General features: G+C 39.4%; 1 protein-coding gene across 2 annotated transcripts; it reads left to right on the forward strand.

Moving 5' to 3' along the window:
• Positions 1–945: 945 nt before the first annotated feature.
• Positions 946–20,032, forward strand: LOC109919738 (lysosome-associated membrane glycoprotein 2-like). 2 transcript variants are annotated; one of them, XM_048604929.1, is made up of 9 exons: positions 946–1,118; positions 6,152–6,267; positions 7,898–8,111; positions 9,984–10,145; positions 10,861–11,057; positions 11,132–11,245; positions 11,905–11,968; positions 14,381–14,551; positions 15,311–20,032. In XM_048604929.1, exons 1-9 carry the CDS (start codon positions 1,073–1,075, stop codon positions 15,448–15,450), a joined length of 1,224 nt encoding a protein of 407 aa, XP_048460886.1. In that variant the 5' UTR covers positions 946–1,072; the 3' UTR covers positions 15,451–20,032. The 2 variants fall into 2 exon arrangements, with proteins under 2 accessions (XP_048460886.1, XP_048460887.1); XM_048604930.1 differs by having other exon boundaries at positions 17,889–20,032.
• The last annotated feature ends 953 nt before the right edge of the window (positions 20,033–20,985 follow it).

A 20,985-nucleotide genomic window follows, 5' to 3' on the forward strand; every position in this document is an offset into this window, starting at 1 on the left:
GATGCTGCCTGGCCTGCTGTGCTCCTATAGCTCCACACTATATTATCTCTGACTCCAGCATGGGCAGTTCTTATTATCTCTGAGAAATTACAAGTGTCATCTTTTGGTGTGTATTGAACTCAGTGCATACAATGCACACTTTAAACAGGCCGCCATACTTATAGACCAAACAAAATTTTGTTTATTGCAGCAGGTAGAATATCTGCAACAGTACAATAATTTTAATGTACACTTTTAATTTATAGAATTGCTTTTTTAAAATCAAAATGGTTGCAGCATTATTAAACGAATGAAACTTTAATCACCTATTGTACAACATCATATGACACCCACCACCTGATTCAATATCCTGGCTCGTGATCAATCTGACATCACCAACACAGCAGGTGACGGTCAGAGTCCAAAATGTCAATATCACAAGGAAAACAAACAACTTCTGTCGAAGGGTCTAGGCCCGAAACGTCAGCCTTTCTGCTCCTATGATGCTGCTTGGCCTGCTGTGTTCATCCAGCCCTGCACCTTGTTGTCTCGGATTCTCCAGCATCTGCAGTTCCTACTATCTCAACTTCTGTCGAAGTTTAGATACTATTGCCTATCCTTGAGCTACTGAAGGCTCTAAGACATTGTGAGGGCTCTACATAGGGACCAACCTGTCCACAACAAACTCGAGCCAATTGTACCCAGTCAGAGACCACCCTTCAACTAGAGAACTGTGATTGGTTAATGGGTGGAGTATCCCGCGTCTCATTAGCCGGTTTGCCAGAGACCAGGCCTGCCCGTTGGGAGGGCCCCACGTGCCGCAGGCTGCCCGTCTTTTATTGGCCACCTGGGTTCCGTGCCGCCCGGTGATTGGCTGTGCTGCAAGTACTGCCTGTTGATTGGCTGGACTTTGAGGGAGCAGGCGGGTGATTGGTGGAATGAGCCGGTCGGCGGGCGGGGAGAGTCACGTGCAACTCGAGGTTGAGGGTAGGAGGTGGGAGCTCTTTAGTGGAATCGAGGAGCTGTCCGCTTTGTAGTTGGTTCAAGGTTCATTGGCTGTAGCTTCCAGACTGTCCGCTTGTAGTCAGTTACTATGCCGTGTTCTGTAGTTTTTCGTTCCGCTGCGCTGCTCGTTGCAGGTATGTGTGTCCGCTTGTTGATACGAGTGCCTGCTTGGCCTAGTGAAGGGTGATAAAGCCTGCTAGAGGGTACTAAACTGTCCGCTTCCGTTTCTGATTGAGCCGGGTTGGGGTAGACCGGAACAGGACAAGGCCAGACCAGACCAGACAGGACAGGACCGTCTCCCCGTGTAGCTTATATGCCCCTATTTCCCGAGCTGGCACTTTTCTTCCCCCCGCCCACCTGTCAGTATTTTGCCGTGCAGGTGCAAGATGTGATCGCGCGTTCACATCTTATGAAGTGTTTCCCATGATTAAAGAGCTGGAATGCTGTAAATGTGTAAGCAACTACACGAGTTGGCTGTGTTCCACCGTGTTAACCATGTCGTTTCCGTATTTGCAGCACTTGTGATCGTCGCGTGCAGGTTCGAGTATGTCATCACACGAGCTCCTGCCTTATTCTCCCTGCCCATCAGCATTGCCGTTATAAGCGCGATGGTACTGAAAGATGCAAGAAATCTTATCTTGCCTGAGGAAAGAGTTTTGACTATTCCTGAGTTGTTGTTCTTTGGGACTCTTTCCCCTTGTAACGTTTTAATTTATTGTCCAACTATGAGAGTTACTTTTTTTTTTTGCTCTGAATTTTCTTTTTAAAGGACTGGAGGGTTTGAGCTGTGGGAGAGGCTGAATAGGCCGGGGGGCTATTTCCTCCTGGAGCTTCGGAGGATGTGGGTGGTGACCTTTTTTTTTATACAAATCTCTTAAAATCATGAGGGACATAGGGTTAATAGCAAAAACTTTACCCCAGGGGAGCCTAAAACTAGAGCGCACAGGCTTCATGTCGGGGGTGGGGTGGTGGAGAAAGAGAGAATTTAGAAGGGACTTGGACTGTTCATGCAGAGGGTGGTGTGTGTATGGAATGAACTGCCAGAGGAGGTGGTAGAGGCTAGTGTAGTTACAGCACTTAAACGGCATCTGGATGGGTATAGGGATAAGGGTTTTGAGGGACATGGAGCCAAATGCTGCAAAATAGAATTAGGTCAGATTGGGATGTTTAGCATTGATGAATTGGACTGAAGGATCTGTTTCTGTGCTATATGACTCCATGACCAGAAATAGGCCACCCTGCTCTGCTATTCCATCAAGGCTGATGGGTTTCTCAATCTAGTTCTCCTGTGTTCTGCCTGTAATCATCACCCATTATTAATCAAGTAGTGTCTGTCTCAAAGGCACAATGATTGGCCTCTGCAGCCTTATGTGGCAATGAGTTAAGAGTGAATCTGTGGATCTAATAACATTTGGCTGAAAAAACTTCTTGTCTAGGTTCTAATGAGTCCTCCATTCATGGAGGTTGTGTCCTAGTCTTGTCTGTTCATGCTACCAAGGTCCCTCTGTATTTTGTGCATTTCAATGAGATCCCCTTGTCTTTTTAATCTGAGCACACACTCAGTCCTCAACTGCTCTCTGTGAGACAAGCCCTTCATCCCTGGGATCATTCTCATAAAACTCCTCCCAATGTCAGTGCATCCTTCCATTGTCATGAGGCCCAAAACTGTTCAATGTTCCAATGCAGTCTGACCAGTGTGTGCATGCTTGCTCTGGTATTCAAGCTCTCATGAAATGAATGCTAACATAACATTTGCCTTCCTAACTGCCAACTGAACCTGTTAACCTCAACCTGACCTAAGACTCCCAAGTCCTTTTGTGCTTTGGATTTCCAAAGCCTTTCCCTGTTTACAAAATAGACTACACTGCTTCTTCTGACCAAAGTTCTCTCTTTCCCACACTGTATTCCATTTCCCAGTTCTTTGCCCATTCTTCTACTCTGTCCAAATTCTTCTGGAGTTTACCTGCTTCCTGAATTCTACTTTTCTCAAAAACCTCTGCTGTTACTGTTTCCCTGCTAGGTTCTCCTTCCAGTCAACAGTGGCCAGCTCCTCTCTTGTCTCTGTAGTTACCTTTACTCAGTTATAATACTGTTGTATCTGATTCCAGCTTCTCTTCCTCAAACTGCAGGGTGAATTTGACCATGTTATGTTCACTGCCCCCTAAGCGTTCCTTCAACTTAAGCTCCCTAATCATGTTTGCCTCATCACACAACTAAATCCAGAGTTGCCTGTTCCCTAGTGGGCTCCCAAAAAACATTTTTCAGATATTCAAAGAATTCCTTTTCTCACTCTATTGCCAACCTGTTTTGTTTTCAGTCCACCTGCATATGAAGTACCCTGTGATATTTGTCATGTGTTTTACACTCACTACTTACTACAATTTCTTCTTAAAATTGACATAGCTTAAATTTTTAAAGCACAGACAAATGAGTTGACTTTTCTAAAATCTTTTTTGAATAGTTAAGCCTTATAGCTTTTGGCTTACTCCCTGCAAAATATGACTACATTTTAAGGGCTGTGTCTCACTATCTGCTGCAGAATGCTTTGGCTTGTTTTTGCACCTTAGCAATGGCCTTTTGCGATAGTGGTTTAGCACAGGATGTTTGCCTGGTCTCCTTTTGTGACTGAATCTAGCCTGTTGGTGTTATATTTTTGTATTAATATTTGTATAGGGTGCAACATTAATGGTTTTGTTTCCATACCTAGCACAAGTCAGAAATTTGAATCTTTCAAATCATAATGGACTGTTTCCACTGTTATGGAATTTAGTTCAATTTGCTCACTTTTGGTCTTTAACTATCTTGCTTTACAAAATCACATGGCTAACTGTGTATTCCCATTGAGCCAAATTCAACTTATCTGGACAGTCTCCTTGGGGTGAAGTACCTTGAACAAAGGAAGCAATTCTGCTTGGATCCTTTCCTTGCCCATAATCCATAAGTTAGTTGTTGCCACAAGTTTAATGTATTCTTCAATAGGTTTACTTTATATGTGGGCACAAATATTAAAATATCCCATGTAGGCTGTATTGCTTGTTACACTGTCACCTATAGCAAATGTAGAAATAATGTGGTGGCCAATGCCTTGCCCTAGTGTGTCGCAGTTCAGTACCACAGCCATAGCTTCATCTCTTGAGGGGAGGAACTGTGCTTGGCTTAAGTGCAAATTTCACATGCTGAAAGTTAATGAAAAGATTAGTTAAACAGCCACTTCAGTTAAGATGAGTGTTTTTATCACTGGCAACTGATGAAATAGCAGTTTCAAAGTTGCAGTAAACAGTTTAAAATATCCCAGCTTTGATCTGATTATGCATAGACCAATCAAGTTTAGGCAGTTTGTTGTTTTGGTTATAAACAAGTTCCTTGACCTTTTCTAATGTGATTAGAGCCTTCCCTGAGTTCAGAAGTGGGATGTTTGTGCAGTGTTCAGCACCAATGACTCAGACACTGCAGTCTGTCTATGGGCAGTAATACAAATGATATCCCAAGCTAAGGCTGAGTGGCAAAAACCATTACAAGTGCCATTTCCATCCAGAGAATCTAACCACCTACCCTTGACGACAAATTTAGCATCTACAAGATGCTTTGCAATAACTCAGCATCTTCTGAATCCCTCTATTAGGAGGGAGACATCAGACATGCAGGGACACCAAATCAGTAAATTTCCTTTGTCATTCATTGACACTAGATCAAAATCCTGAACACACTTTTTAAGAGCATGGGAGAAGTGGGTGTTCTAATAATCTGGTAGTGAATATAATCTGAGGCTCACCATCCCTTGAGTGAAGGGAGAGGTTGAAAATGTGGAGATGCCTTGATGACCTCCATTGTAATGGAAATGAACCTGTGCTGTTTGCACTGTTAAGCCAGCTTTGCTAACCTATCCCATCTTTAACTTGCCATCTTAACTGTTACATGTAATGTGGGTATTTTAACTCTAGAATCATTGCAAGCTGATCTCCCACCAAAGGGGTAATGAACTAGATAACTAGGTCAATTGTTGCAGCTTCTTACTAGCAAATCATAATGAATAGTCTTGCATTGAAGTTGCATGTGTTGGGCATAAAATGCTAACTGAGGAAGTCTTCCATGGTTGTGGAATTGAGGTGATTGACTTCAATTGCACCCATCTGTCGTTGTTCTAAAAACAGTTTGCTGGAAAATCTCCACAGGTCTGACAGCATCTGTGGAGAATTTTTCTTGGGTTGTTTCCCAACTAGTGAAGAGGTTCCCTGATTCCTGTAGACTCCAGTTTTGTTAATGCTTCTTGGTCAAATGCTGCCTTGATATCAACATCAGTCTCACCTTGACTCCTTCTGGAGTTCAAGCTTCCAGTTGTAAAATGGAAAATATTTCCCTATTTTGCAATGGGGCAAACTTTCCCTTTTTACAGCCTCTTAGCAAAACTGTACTCCCCCTTAAGATGTGGGGACAGAAGTGCTTTGGTCCATCAATTCTGCTCTGCAAATTCAAATAAATAATGTTCTATGTAAAGTGCTGTGGCATTTGCAGCTGTAGCAAAGAATTTGAAGGGAAACTGATCGATCTTTTGTGCTGATATCCCATGTCATACTCTACCATTGAGTACAGAAATTAAATGCTACATGTACCAGTATAAAACTGTGCAAAACTGAAATGTGTAGTATCTTCATAGAATAAAAGCAAATTACTGTGGCTGATAGAAAGACTTTCCACAGATGCTAACACCTGGTCAATCAGTTGATTTGTTGTGAAATGACTGGAATGTATTCAAAATTATGCAACATTTCAAGTTTGGTACCAACAAAAAGATTAAAGTTAAACCTCTTAAACACTTTGGGCCTTTCTGCCCTTAGCCCTGTGCATTCTATGAATTGAGGAGATGGTGCTCATCCTGTGGCTTTAGTGTAACCATTGGGCTATGCTTTGAGATGTCAATCCACTTGAAGCAACACTTCCAGTCATAAGTTGAGCAGAATTGATAATTTTATCTAACTCCACCTGTGGCTGTGAACCAATTTATGGTATATCAAATTGGTTCAGACCTGACCCTTTCTTGTAAGTGGCCCTATTGTAGATAGTGTAGTAATTTCTACAGAGAAAAAAACAAATTGGTTATGAAACCAACAAGCTGAACCTTTACAGATTGGCTTAAGTGTAATTTGACCACCTTTTTTTTTTCCCCCAGCACTTTCACTTATTCAAGCAGTCAAGATTGAAGTCCATGGCAAAGATAACAAAACCTGTATATATGCTATACTGTCTGTCAACTTCACTGTCATTTATGAAGGAAATGGGACAATGGTAAGTAATACAACTTGCTGTGCGAAATTTAAAGCAGTAAGTAGCTTGCAGACAGGAAGCTAATGGGTTGAAACTTGACTCTTGGACAATCAGTTGGTGTTCAGATGCTGCAGTTTAGGGCTCTGCCATTGCTTGCAGGAATTTAGTTAGGTTTTGGGGTCCTGATTGCTCTTTGCAGATCCATGATGACTTGTTTTTGGCTATAATGATCTAGTCAGCTGTTTGAGAACCAGTTGAAATGTCGACTCCTTTGTGATACTTCTCGATGAGAGGGGGGAGAAAACATTCACCAACTGGAATCCGATATACAATGTGACCATTTCAAAGCAATTACATGTTTGTGTGGAGAGAATGAATGACCTGCTCATATTGAAGAAGCAAGTTGTGGTGACCAAGTGTGCAGGATTCAACTGTCTGCAAGGTAAGATCAAGTTGAATTCCTGTCATCTGTTCAGACTCCTTGGTTGTCCTGAACTGGCTTACAGTTGAATGTGTTTGACTATTAATCCGAACAATTCAAATCTCACTCCCCTCAGTAAGTGTAGCTGTGCTTTACATAAAAGTACAGTAAATACAATCCAAACTGGGATTACACCATATAAAAACATTTTATGATCATGCACTTAATAGCAGAATCTTCTGTTAGGGCCTCAGCATGGTTTTCTTAACATCAGTTGAAGAGACTTTTCATTTCATTTGTATTTTAACTTTATGAAACACCATAGCTTATGGAATCCAACCAATCTTGGTTCACTAGGTCAATGCTACTACTAGTAGAGCTCTGAAGTTTGGGTAACTCTGTCCCTAAATACAACAGGAGATTTACTAAACCTCAAATGCTTTATCTCTTCCAATCTTCTTGCTCACATCTGCCTTCAATATAGGGACTACAGAATATCACTCTTATAAGCAGATCCCTATTATTCATGTGTCACAAGTATTTGTGAAGACTTTCACAAGTGCCCATGCAGCAGGAAAGATTTGGCAGAAGCTCTGATTAACTTTGAATTGCTAGATGTTGCTTAATTTGAATATCTATCAAATTTTGAATAATTAAATACTACTTCTAACCTACACTTTTGCGGTGGCTTGCTTGCCTCACCTTGGGTTTTATTCCATAAAATGTTAATTAGATTGTCTTTCTCTATGAAAGACACTTTATTTAATATGCATGTTTTCCTCAATTAATCTTTCAATTGACTCAACTTGTAATATCACCACATCTGAGTGGAGGTGATGAACTCTGGGGACACCTGCAAGATCCTGTTGGAGTCTTAAAATGCTGGGTATATTTTCACAACTGATCTATTGTGGTTGATTTTTGCCTAAAATGGCAATTTTAATAGAATGAGTGGTAGCTCCAGTCTTGGCTGGCTGCTACTTCAGTTTGGATTCTAATAAATTTTAAAATTGTTCACAGCTTTGTAAGGTAGTTATTCAACCATTTATGTTCAGTCATGCTTTTTTAAAAGCATAGTTTTCTTAACTTCCCGAACCATGGAGTTCAATGATTGCATTTGGCTGTTATCTTTCATCCCACAAGATGATGTAAAATTCTTGGTGATTCTAGCACTTGTGTGCATAATATGCCAAGTTAGCCTAAATTAACCAACTTAACTTTGTTTTTCAGGAAAATGCGACTTTCCGGTTGCCAGATTCATTATCCACCAATGGAAGCACATGTGGTGGTAACAATTCGGCTCCCTTGTTGAACATGGGCTTTGGTACTGGTCATTCCTTGAGCTTAAACTTCTCTCGTACTGATGGCAAATTTAGTGGCGATGTACTGACTTTCACTTACAACACCAGTGATGCAAAACTCTTTCCTGGAGCAAAAAACCAAAGTATGACTTCTATTATATGTACTATCCTACTTATAATGTGGATTAAATGTTGATCAGGCAGTATTGCTTGGTTCTCTTAACTTGACCCATGAGTCTAGTTCAGTCACGTTGCTAAATATCCACTCCAGAACAGTTCAGTTTTCACTAGATGGTTTTAATTGAGCTGATGATGGGCAGCAGCAAATGAAGCACCTGGTTTTAATGGAAAACCCACTGGGGCTCTTTTTCTATACACCTGCTTCCTCACTCTAGAGCAGATTGTGGGACAATGGAGTGTTAATGAACCTGCATTGCACAACATCAGGTGAAAAGTAATTGGTAGATTGTATAAAGCTTCAAGTTTCACAAGCAGTCAGGTAATTCCCAGAATGGATCTTGAACCTCTTCTCGGCTGATAGTTGAATGCAGAATCTGGAAGGGTTACAGATGATAAAAGGTCATGTGCTGTTTGTTACTCCAGTAAGCTCTTATTGAAGAGCAGTTCTCTGGTCATCCAGTGGCATCAAAAGTGTTGATTCTTTTGTGAAACATTGTTTATTAAACTTGTAAGCAAGTTACTTTGTTATTAAACAAATCATTAAAATATTTAAAACACTGAGACACTTGGTCCTTGGTTTGGGCAGCATTCTATTCAGTCAATACAATGTAACTAATTACAATTGAGGTTTATTTATGGACACTTTTTCCTTAATGCTAAATGTTTTTAATTGTGCACATCAGGAAGAATATATCATGTTTATACTTGAAACTGTGCTTCAATGTTATGAAAACCTTGTCAGTGCATCCCCTTCAGTTGTCAGGACTATGAATTTTTGTGACTATAGGCTACAAACAGATGTCTCAATGTAGTGCTTTTGCCTCCATGAGTTCATCATTTAGTAACACTTTGTTCTTGGGTTTGTTCTTCTCTGGCTGGCTTCCTGGCATGTCCTCACAGAAATCTTGTAGCCCTAAGAACAGCTGTTTAATGGTAAAGGATGCCCCCAGGTTTGTCAAATAGTGGCTCAAAATAATACAGCAAACTTAATTAACCAGCATCTATGGGACCAGGAGTGTGCTAGTTGATCAAGTCCACCTAATCAAAATTGTCACCCTGCTTTGGAAGAATATTTTTGTTTTTAAACTGAAATAGATGCAAAAAGACAGACTAAAAAGGCTTGAGATATAACAATAGGCTGGGGTTTGTTTGCCTGGAGTGTAAGTTTGAGGGGTGACCTTACTCATTTATCCATGCCCCTCATGATTTTAGGGAATAAACTAAGTCTTCCACCCAGGATGGAGTTCAGAACTAGAGGGCATAGGTTTAAGGTGAGATGGAAGATTTGAAAGGGACTTGAGGGGCAACTTGTTCACACAGGATGGTGTTCCTGCAACAAGCTGGTAGAGGAAGTGGTGGATGCAGGTACAGTTACAATGTTTAAAAAGACACTTGGACAAGTACATGAATAGGAAAAGTATTGAGGGATATGGGCCAAACGCAGGCAGGTGGGACTCTTTCAGTTTAAGAAACCTGGTCAGCATAGATATGTTGGGCTGAAGAGCTAGTCCCCATGCTGTATGACTCTAATATAATGTGGGGGTATACACCATTGTTGTACTTCATTTACAGCATAAATCACTTGAATAATATTGCAAACTTTTGTCTTAACTCTGACAGCCATCTCACTCTCTCACCCTCAACTGACAGCTCAAATGTGGCAATCATGATAGTAAGTTTCCAGTATTTCAGGTGTATAATTTTGGCCAGTTTATAGTGTCAGTTAAAACAAAGCTTGCTATACAATAGTGTCTCTTTCCCCAAAGTAAGAATTCTGACACTTAATTGTCTTTTTGTTATTGATTTGATTCAGTTTCTGGTCTCTTTTTCTGCAGGTGTAAAACATGTGGCTGTGAATTCCTTAATGGAATCTGTACCCCTGAACACAATCTACACATGCAGAAGTGTTAAAGCTATTGCAAGTGAACCAGTTGTCATGGTTTTCTGGCATGTTGGTATTCAAGCCTTTGTGGAGAACGGAACAATTAGCAAAAATGGTAAGAAAATAATCCATTGATTGTCAGCCATTTTAAAAATCATCAGTCAGTTGGTGACCTAAATCTCTAGAATATCAGTGATCTAGTTGGTTTGGATCACAAATGTTTGTTACCTTGACTTCAGTTAGAGTTTACAAGTAAAACCTGGTTCTGGTTGAATGGAGTGTTGTGACATTTGGTCACGTGCATGAAGTGAGCTTGCCATCTTTTTTTTTTTTTTGTTTTATTTTTTTTTTTTTTTAAGCTGAGTTGACCTGTCAACTTGTTTTCATGTTGTCTTCTGGCTGAGGACAGACTGCATCCAGCTGCACAATTACATTGGAAAAACTGTCCACAACTTGTTCTCCTCCTCCATGTTCCTGGTTCTAAATCCATTAACTTGTCTGAAATATGGCTACTCCAGCCAATAGTTGCACCTACTTTAAGGTACTTCCCTATTGCTTGTAGCTCCATTTGAAACAATGGAATACTTTAAAAGTGTTTAATCTCTTGAACCTTGTTGGATGTAATTTAGACTATTAAACCTTTTGAGGTTGCTTCTGTTCAAGCACAAGGATGAAGGCTGCCCTTTGTGGAATGATCGTGTGTAACTGGATGTTTGAAGCTGTTTAGCCAGTTACTACTCGGCCTGATGAACTAACCTGGGAGGTTGAATTTCAGACTGAGTAAACTGACCTAGTAACCACTTTTTTTTTTTTTTTTTTTTTTTCTCAAGAATCCTTCTGTAAAGCAGATGTGTCAACCACTGTTGCACCTATTACAACACAGACAACTTCCACTGTGGTCCCAATCCCAACTAAGCCATCTCCAGACCTGCCAGCAGTGGGCAACTATACCATTAAGAATGGAAGTGATCCTTGTCTCCTTGCTAATATGGGACTACAGCTAAATATTACCAACACAGATAATCAGGTATTCACTTTCTGCACTTTCAATTTTTCCATTTGCATTGCAAATGAAATTCTAACAACTTTTTTCTCCCTCAGACACGTGTAATTAATATAAATTCCAATTCTACTGCCAGTGGACACTGTGGGGATAAACATTCAGTGCTCCTCCTAGAAGATACAGATGCAACCATTCAGTTTCATTTCTTTGTGGTAAGTATCTTTTATGTTGTTGTTTTGTAGATCCACTTGCTTTTCTACCAAGCAACATGTTGAATTTCTAACTTAAAGCAATTGAGTCACTTTTTAGAATCATAGAATCCCTACAATGTGGAGACTGACATACTTCCCAAGGAGTCCATACCAACCCTCTGAAGAGCATCCCACCTAGACTCACCCGTGCCCTGTTCCCACAGCTAATCCACTTAGCCTGCATGTGCCTAGACATTCTGAGCAATTCAGCATGGCCAATCCACCTGACCTTCAGAGTATAGACAAACTTGAAAATCTTGATGGGCTGGATTTACAATAAAGATTTTTTATTTAGCACAAGTGTTTTGGGTCTTGATTTCAATTGTTCATTTGCACAGGTATTAATGAGCTATTTTTAACTTGGTCTTAGTTTGTTCTTATTTGAATATGTATATATAATTTTGTCTTGAGTAAGCATGTCAGCAACTGGTGGCTTGAGCAACTACCTTGCAGTCCAGGGCAATGAGATATTGCTGCTATCAACTGTTGAAATTGTATTGGGAACATTTCAGACTGACCATTTTTAATTAGTGTCTCCTGTGACTATGAACTTCCCACAGAGAATTTCACAATCTTTTGTTAAACCTTTATTGACCATTGTTTCCTTATCTTTAATCCAGGAGCAAGCAAAATTCTTCTTGAAGGAGGTGAAAGTTAGCATAAGATTGCTTGTAAATGGTTCAAGTAAGTATTGGCCACTGTAGCCCAAATAAGAGATTTTCCCTTTTGTTTGCCATTTAAAACTTGTTTTTTATTTTAGGTCTTGATTGAATTGGACCTGCATGTATTGAAAACATAAAGCAATATGTGCCATTGCTTATAGTCACAACACAAAAACTGACTGTCCATGCTGACTAAACTGGTCCCATATTCCTCAATTTTCCTATTCTTGAACTTATCCAAATGTCTTAAACACTAACTAACTACCTGTATCTACTACTTCCCCTAGCAGTTCATTGTACATACAGACCACCCTCTAGGGAAACATTTTTTTGTCCCTCGGATCCCCTTAAATCTTTCTCCTTGCCTTAAAAAAAAAAAAATGCCCCCCTAGCTTTGCACTGCCCCACTTAGGGAAAGACCTTTTTGCTATTCACCACCTCCATGCCACTCTATACTTCATGGAACAGAACTGCAGTGCTTTCAATTACCCCCTCAATCCAGTTGAGTTAGCACTTTTTTCCAAGTTATAAACTACACTGGAATAAAGACTACTGTTCTAGCTGACTAGTTTTCTTAATCCTTGGTTTAAGTTTGTCACTTGTTTTGATCTCTTATTTTGCTTTTGGAGCTGAAGTGTTCTACAGCTAGCAATTGTGCAACTGAAGTGGCAGCTTGTCTTCCCACTTGTTCTCAAATTTTAATTCTACTTAGTTTTTAAGATTTGTAGCTTTGGTTGCAGACTTGTCAAGCCAGTGTTTTGATTGCAAATGTTTTGTCACCCTGCTAGGTAACATCAGTGTGCCTCCAGTGAAGTGTTGGTGTTCTATCTTGTTTATTTGTATGCCTCAGTTTGCTGGAGTGGTTGGTGTTACTTCTGGTTTTGTTCTTCAGTGGTTTGTACCAGTCCAGTTCAGTGTGTTTGGAGTTTTGGTTGAATGCCAGGCTTTCAGGAATTCCCTGGTATGTCTCAGTTTTGGTTTGTGCTATGAGGGATGTGTTGTCCCAGTCAAATGTGTCCTCCTTTCTCAGTGTATATTGAGACCAGTGAGAATTGATTGTCTCTTGGTGGCTAGTTGGTGTCCTTTATTGCCAGTTTGGTTTGTGTAGTGTTTCTCTCAGCTTGCATGGTAGTTTATAATACTACATTAGTGTTACAGATTGTGGGTATGGGGTCCTTTATGCTTGTCAGTAGCTGTCGCAGGGTGGTTTGATGGCTATCCTGATGCCTAGGGGTCTGAGTAGTCTTGTGGTCATCTGTCCCTGTACAGTAGGGTAACTAGTGTCTGGCTGTGTTGTCATCTTGTGGTGGTCTGTCATGGTGGTAATGGCAAACTGTGCTTTTTGGATATCCATTCCTTTTAAAAACTAAGTGCTCCTGTTCTGCTTTGTGCAATTCCAGGTTGCTGTAGTGTGCAGGACAGTAGCACTTATACATGGAGTTTTTAAAAACTCCATGTATATCTAAAAAGCGCAGTTTGCCATTGCCTCCATGACAGACCACCACAAGACAACATAACACAGCCAGACTCTAGTCACCCCACTGTACATCAGAGACATGACCACAAGACTACTCCTACCCCTAGGCATCAGGGTAGCCCACAAACCACCCTGCAACAGCAACTGATGAGCATAAAGGACCCCATACCCACAATCAATAAAACTAACAATATACAAAATACTATGCAATGACTGAGAAATGCATACACCAAACGGAAGAAAACTGACAAGGATACACAAGCACCAACTAGCCACTGAGACATGACCAATTCTCACTGGTGTCAATACATGTTCAAAGGAGCACACTATTTGACTGGGACAACACATCAATAATAGCATGAGCCAAACAGACCTGCCAGGGAATTCCTGGAGGCCTGGCATTCTAACTAGAACACTGTCAAGAAACCCACTTGAACTGGACCTGATATACAACCCACTGAAAAACAGAACCAGAAGTAATCCCAACCACCTCAGCAAACTGAGGCATAAGTAACAAGTGGGACAGAACACCACTGCTTCACCAGAGGTGCACTGCTGTTAGCTAGCAGGGTGATGAAATGTCTGCAATCAAACACCAGCTTGGTGAGCAAGTTTGCAGCCTCTAGTCCCATTCTTGTTCAACTCTTACTGATATGCCTGTCCAAATTGAAACATTTGGTTCAATAGTCTTGCTGGTTGTGTTCCTTGAAACAAGTATTTTTCATAGTTAGCCACTTTTAGATTCTAGCTGCAATAAATAATTATTGTTACATTGTCTGTCTTGATTACACTGAGTAGAACAGTAATCAGAAACCAAGCAGCTTGGCATATTGACATGAGTGTCCTAGTCCTGTCAATGGATGAGTGAAATTTCAAATCTGGGGTGAATTTTCAGTCTGTTTGTGGAGCTTGTGTTTCTCTGAACTGGCTAACAAATTATTCTTCTTTCTGCCTCAGCAACTACATTTAACTGCAGCAATGGCAATCTTAAGTATTGGCAGGCATTTGTCGGAAGTTCATACATGTGTCGCAATGAACAGCAGCTGGTTGTGACTGACCAATTAGCTATTAATACATTTAATGTATGGGTCCAACCATTTGAGATAAAGAATGGAACCTTTTCCAGAGGTAGGTTTTTATGAAATGCTAACTGGATTTCATTTAAAAATAATCTAAACCTATGGGTTATCACTTTGTTTCTGTCCTAAAATATGGTCACCTATTTCAAATGTTTACCTGATCTAGCTAGAATTGGTGCTATATTTTGACCCAGAAAATGTTTTGCTCACTTTCATCTATAACTGCTCCCCACCCCACTTTAGTTTGCATATTTGTGTAGTTGTCATGTGATATGACAACCAAAATCCACGTTCATCCCTTGGGATCCCATTGGAAAATAAGGATGGGCCATGAAATTTTAAAAACTTTGGATCCCTGAATGTCAACTCCAGGAGAATCAGAGCACAGTTGAAATTAGTGCATTTCCTTTTCATTTGAGCAGAAAGTCCTGCTATACCACTTGCCACTGCTGAAAATGTAAATTGATTGCAGACAATAAGTTGTCATGTCCTATTGATAAGGATTACTCAACAAGGGTACACTTGGTGACATCTGAGCAATTTTTTGATTTGACAACCATAGGAAAGACTAAGTGCTGGTGAAGTTTGAGTCTTCCAACATCTGTGGAGGGAAACCAAGCTAGCAAATTGAGGTCATATCAGACAGTAACTTTCCCAGCAGATGCTGCTGCTAGACCTAAATTTCTCCACTTTTGTTTTAGGTCTCCAGCATCTGTAGCATTTTTTTGCTATTATACAAATTATTTATGGCTAATACATTTTTGAGCAGAACCTGGCAATTCATCTGATTTTATTTTTTTGTCCACAGCTGAAGAGTGTTCTCTGGATGATGACAGCATCCTTATCCCTATTATAGTTGGTGCTGCTCTGGCTGGCTTAATTGTGATTGTTGTGATTGCTTATGTGATCGGTAGAAGAAGAAGCTATGCTGGATACCAAACACTCTAATGATTTTGATTTCTATGTACTTAAGCCATGATTTTTAATTGCTGTTGACTGTAGTAGGTGCAAGTCCTTGCCTGAACTCCTTCAGTTGCACTAGGTTTTTGCTTGGGGCTAGTGAACTTGTATCTACACTTCACATGGATGAATGTTTATAATGCTGGCAGGCAATGTTGTGGTATTGCTGCCAGGCAGTTAGTGTTCTGCAGAAGGTGACTTCTTAAATTGTAAGCCTGCCTGTGACTGTTACTGAAAATTAATTTGTGCTAATTTGCCAGCACTACTACCAGCATTTTCAAAAAAATAACGAACTTCAAATCTGAAACTGAATATGTATTTACCAAGACCTCCTGTAGCTTGTTTGGATGTACTGGAAACTGTATAAATGTGAATAGTTTGTGTGTATATAAGTTTTTTTTTTTTTTTTTTTGGGCTTGCTTCATGGGGAAAATAGGTACCTTCCTTATGGAAGGAATTTTCTCCAATTTGTGTAATGTAAATTCTAATTGGCACATGCACATGCTATCTAATGTTGACCACTGATTTTTCTAACTTAGTCCTTCACTCTAGACACTGGAAATTTTGAATGTTGACTTTTATCTTGGAAGTTCAAATTTATAACCTTGACAAGTTTCTTTATTCCGTGCCTCATTTGTAAAGTTTAACTCTGCTTTATAATAAAAAGTTTCATGCAAGCTGATGTAGCACTTATTTGAGGCTGAGGAATGCCAAAGCTTTGCATATTTTACACTCCAAGACACTGCACTAACTAGCTGCAGTAGTTACCCAATGAATAGAAGTTTCACTTTTTTTCCCTATTCACCTAGTTGAGTATTCTTGCAGGTGTGGGTAATGTTCTTCATTGCTCATTCCTAGAACAGTGAAATGTCTTGCTGTACTGCTTCTAACTAAAGTAGCTTTTTTGCTTAAAATTGCTTTCAAACTGGCTTCAAGATTACCAGCTCTGGTCACAAAGTTGTGACATCTTAATTCCACACCTACTGCAGAACTCTGACTTTACAATTTTTTGTTGCTTCTGTAAATTGAACTCCACCAATTGACTCAAACTTCTCTCTGATTTTGCATTTGTAGTGCTTGTCATGAAAGCTGTAAACACTAACCAATTCTGCAAGCTAATTTGGATCTACCCTCTGAATTCTTTCTTTGTGGTTAAGTTGCTACATGCATGAATTAAATCTGTAGCACAACTTTAATAAAACTACATTATGGAGCTAATTCAACTTTAAGACAGCTAAAACCAAGATGTCATTCTTCAAATCAATACAGATTTGTAAAAACTCAGATTTTATTAGGGTGTTTGAGCTTCTGGGTCTCAACTGCATTTTGGAAACATAAGCACTAGAAATTTGTATATTTTGGCTTGTCAAAAACTAAACTTAATTGTTTGGTTTGAGGGATTAAACTTTTTTGGTTCTAGGTTACACGGGTGTTTTGAGTTAGTAAGTCTTAAAGTGACCTAAAATACTAGTTTTTGTCCTTACTAAGGAATTGAGCATAGTTGGTTGTCAGGCTAAGATTCAAATAGCATGTAGTTGTAGTCTTAGCTGCATCCAAGTTGTGTAGCTCCTTTCTGAATGTCAATATGCACCTGAGAATTCAATTTTGAAACTTTTGAGTTGAATTTCTTTGATCCAAACTATTTTGCTGCAATAGCAGGCTTTTGCATTTATCAAATGAATTATGATCAACTGAATTCAAATCTTTTAATTTACGGTCTGGCTTGAGTTTAAGTCTTGATATACCGGTTCCAAAGTAATTGACTTGTACAAATAAGTCCAAATACTACAGTAGTTTGACTAAATGCAGTCAGATTTACTGATGGGTTGGCATTCTTGTACTTTTTTTAAAAAAAAAAAAAAAAAAACTTGCCTGGATGATTCTCTGGCAATGCAGTGGTGCCAAGTGTGGATTCAATTCCCATTACTAGCTGAGGTCAGTGTAAAGGCCTGGGGGGGTCAAGAAAGAGCATCAATCATCTGAGGTGTGGTGACCCTCTGATTTGAACTCACCAATTATCTCTAATGCAAGCAGCCTATGGTTCTCCAGGCAATGTGACTTTATACTGGGCACTTGGAAAATTAAACTTGGATTTTGGTTTAATTTTGGTATCCTTCAATACAACCCTTCTACAGAACTCTAGATAAAAATTTGGATATTAAACAATGTACTGGTACCAGGTGTTGCATTTCTATAGTTGCTGCACTAAATGCACAACTTAACCTTGATCAGTTGCCTTTATTTGAAAATGGGAAAATCTTCAATTAGAATCTTTGGGTTTAATTCAAATTTTGTTTTTACTTTACTGAACATATTCAAATGGGTGAATTGTTGTGCCTCTATGTAATTAGGTCTTTGGGATTTTACCTTCTACTTTTTTTAGGTTATTGACATCACCAACTTTTATCTAATTTCTTTAAATCCAGCTGAAGACTGCAAAGCAAATGACCACTACATCGTGCCTATTGCAGTTGGAGCAGCGTTGGGAGCACTAATTTTGATTGTGCTGGTGATCTACATCATTGGTCGTAGGCAGAATCGCAGTCATGGATATGAGCACTTCTAAGTTTCAGCTCTGGGATTGTTCAGCTATTTGATTTTACTTACAAGCATTGGTACAAATTGTAAACAATTAAGGTGAATTAGATATTGAAGGACAAACTATAAGGAATGCATTTGCAGATTTAAGTTGAACTTTAACATCTAGTTTAGATCACAATGCTCAATTGTATAAATCTGGGGCCATCTTAAAGGATGGTACATCAGTCCTCTAATCTTTTATTGTTACTCTTAGTATCATTATCTGCAGCCTATTTCATGGTCCTTTAATGTTCCACTATCCATGTTTTGTAGTGGTTTTTAAAATTGAAAAACCTACAATTTTAGAATATTTGCTTCCAAACCCACAATCTGAAATTCACACTTCCTAATTTGAATGTGTGCTATAGAAAATACTATCTTGATTGCAGACTTCTACAATTTACTACTTGAACTGATGAGTACACATCACTAGCAGCATTTCAAGCTCATCTGCACCAGTCTTCACTTTCTCTTGTATTTCGACTAAGTTTCCTGTCAAAAGACTTTGAACTCTGCAAGCTAATGATTTACAAATCTGGTTAAGTTGATTGTCTATTTATGATTTGAGAAAATACCAAAGACTCTTGCTTGCTTTCATCTAGTGAAACGCTTTAAATTTCTGCAGTCTCATTAGTTTGGTCTTGGCTGTCAATCCAACTCTGACACCAGCATCCATTTTATTTTTATTCAGTCTGATTTGAACATTTGACTATCCTAAATGGACCTGGTTTGAATTGAGATGCTTGACATGGTTTGGTATTCAATTTAATCTCCCATATTGATCCTTGACTGCAATTGTGCAAAGCTTGTAACTAGTGTTCTGTGCCAGGCTTACCAATGGGAAGCTGAAACTTCAGTAGTATTCACTTGGCATTTGGTGATGCAAAAGTTGCAGTGCCACCATTTGAGGTTTATGCCACAGTGCCTGAGTCTGTCACCTGTGCAGAAGTGGGGCATGACCATCAAAAATTGGTTACTTTTCTCCCATTTGAACAATGGGTATGCTTTAATGCACTTCAACTGGCACCCTACTGCAGTTTTCTAAAACTGTAGAGAACTCAGTTGATATCCTATAATTTTATGTAACGCATTAGTTTTGGGCATGTGGAAATAAGAAACTTCAGCTGATCTTCCATGGGATAGTGTTGCAACAAGAGAACTTGTTTTGGGTAAATGCAACAATTCAATTACATTTGGACTTCACTATGTATTGTATTTTGAGGGAGGCATTACCTCCTGCTTTCAATCAGCTAATTGCATACAGGTGTTTTATCAAGTCCCTTTTCTATAGTCTTGACTGAATTCACCTCATGCAACAAAAAGATGACTGGAGTAGTAAGCATTTCAGAAAGCATACATTGAACATACTTTGCCTAATGTCTTGTCTTGTGCACTGAAATTGGGCTTCTATGGCCTTTGCATGTTTGCCTCACCTGTCCTTTAACTAACAATCTCCTAACTTCTCTGCCACAGCTGAAGAATGTCTTGCTGATTCTGACCTGGGTTTTCTGGTACCAATCGCTGTTGGAGCTGCACTGGGCCTATTAATAATTCTTGTCATCATATCTTATGTAATTGGACAAAGGAAGAGCCAGAGTGGCTACCAATCTGTGTAATCAATTATATTCAGAAGGAACTCTCACTTGCTGTCTGTTACAATCTGTCCCACTTTTTTGGGACTGGACGAAATCCTGACTAATAGGCTTTTTGTCTTGCTTCCTTGATCTAATGCTTAAGCCACTTAATGTGGAGAATTGATTTTTAATTTGTTTTTACAAGTAATATTGAATTTCTCCTTGAATACAGGTTCAGGAATGGACTGAATATCTGCTAAATCAATAGTGGTCTTGGTTGTAAATTTTCTTTTGTTAACATCTCCTGGGATGTAACTATTTGGCTTTACTTGATCTAAAAGTTCAGAAGCCAAAACCATCTTTCACCTGCACCAAATTGATAAGAGCAATAAACAAATGGGCTTGTGACAATGAAATGTTTAATTTCTCTTTTTTTTTTAAGAACACTCTTATCCAAATTAAGGTAGCAGTTCAATTTACAGATAAAATGCTACTTGCATCTATCAACCTTCACCTTACTAGAAGCTTGTAATGACAAAGCAGTTGCTACACTTAACAAACAACAATGCAAAATAGTTACTTTGCAGATAATAGTAATCAATCACTCACTTTACCCACCCCACAATTGTTCTATAGGATCTTTACTGCTCTTTGCCTGTGGCACTACTGGGGGAGAATTCTAATTTGTGTAATTGGACAAACCTAGAACACTTTCATAATTCAAGACTAGGCTATTAAACTTTGACACTAATGACTGGTGTAACTAAATCTCTTGTAGAGGAGGACATATAATAGGATTAAAAATATATTTTGGCATCTTTTAAGCTTGCAAAAAATTTTTTCTCAGAAACGGACTGGTGCTTGTCCATGGATTTTTTTTTTTTTTTCAAAAGTACTTTGGTATCAGGCCACTAATATTTATTGATGGGCCATTGTGGGAAAGCAGTGAGACTAGAATTTTACATGAAACTGGAAAACTTGCTTTTTTAAGGCCTGAGCAAAACCAGGAGGGGTAACAACATACAAGAACCTGTATCCCTCTCCCAAAAGGGCAGCATGGTGCCTAGCATTGCTGCCTCACAGTGCCAGGGATCTGGGTTTGATTTCCAGCCTCTGGTGCCTGTCTGTGTGGAGTTTGCACGTTCTCCCAGTATCTGCGTGGGTTTCCTCCCACAGTCCAGAGATGTGCAGGTTAGGTGGATTGGCCATGCTAAGTTGCCCGTAGTGTTCAGGGAAGTGTAGACTAGGTGAGTTTCAGGGGGATGAGTCTAGGTGGGATGCTGAAGTTCAGTGTGGACTTGTTGGGCCAAAGGGCCTGTTTCCACATTGTAGGGATTCTATGAAAAGGGCAGATTTTGGTTTAAATAAT

The sequence above is a fragment of the Rhincodon typus genome, chromosome 14 (assembly GCF_021869965.1).
Source record: "Rhincodon typus isolate 14 chromosome 14, sRhiTyp1.1, whole genome shotgun sequence".
In the NCBI taxonomy this organism is placed as follows: domain Eukaryota; kingdom Metazoa; phylum Chordata; class Chondrichthyes; order Orectolobiformes; family Rhincodontidae; genus Rhincodon; species Rhincodon typus.

What these genes read in the sequence shown, in the direction of transcription:
- LOC109919738 (XM_048604929.1), top strand. Translation starts at nt 1,073, where the DNA reads ATGCCGTGTTCTGTAGTTTTTCGTTCCGCTGCGCTGCTCGTTGCAG. An exon ending in ATGAAGGAAATGGGACAATG is followed by an intron (nt 6,268 to 7,897) that starts GTAAGTAATACA and finishes TTTGTTTTTCAG; the next exon opens with GAAAATGCGACTTTCCGGTT. An exon ending in GAATGGAACCTTTTCCAGAG is followed by an intron (nt 14,552 to 15,310) that starts GTAGGTTTTTAT and finishes TTTTGTCCACAG; the next exon opens with CTGAAGAGTGTTCTCTGGAT.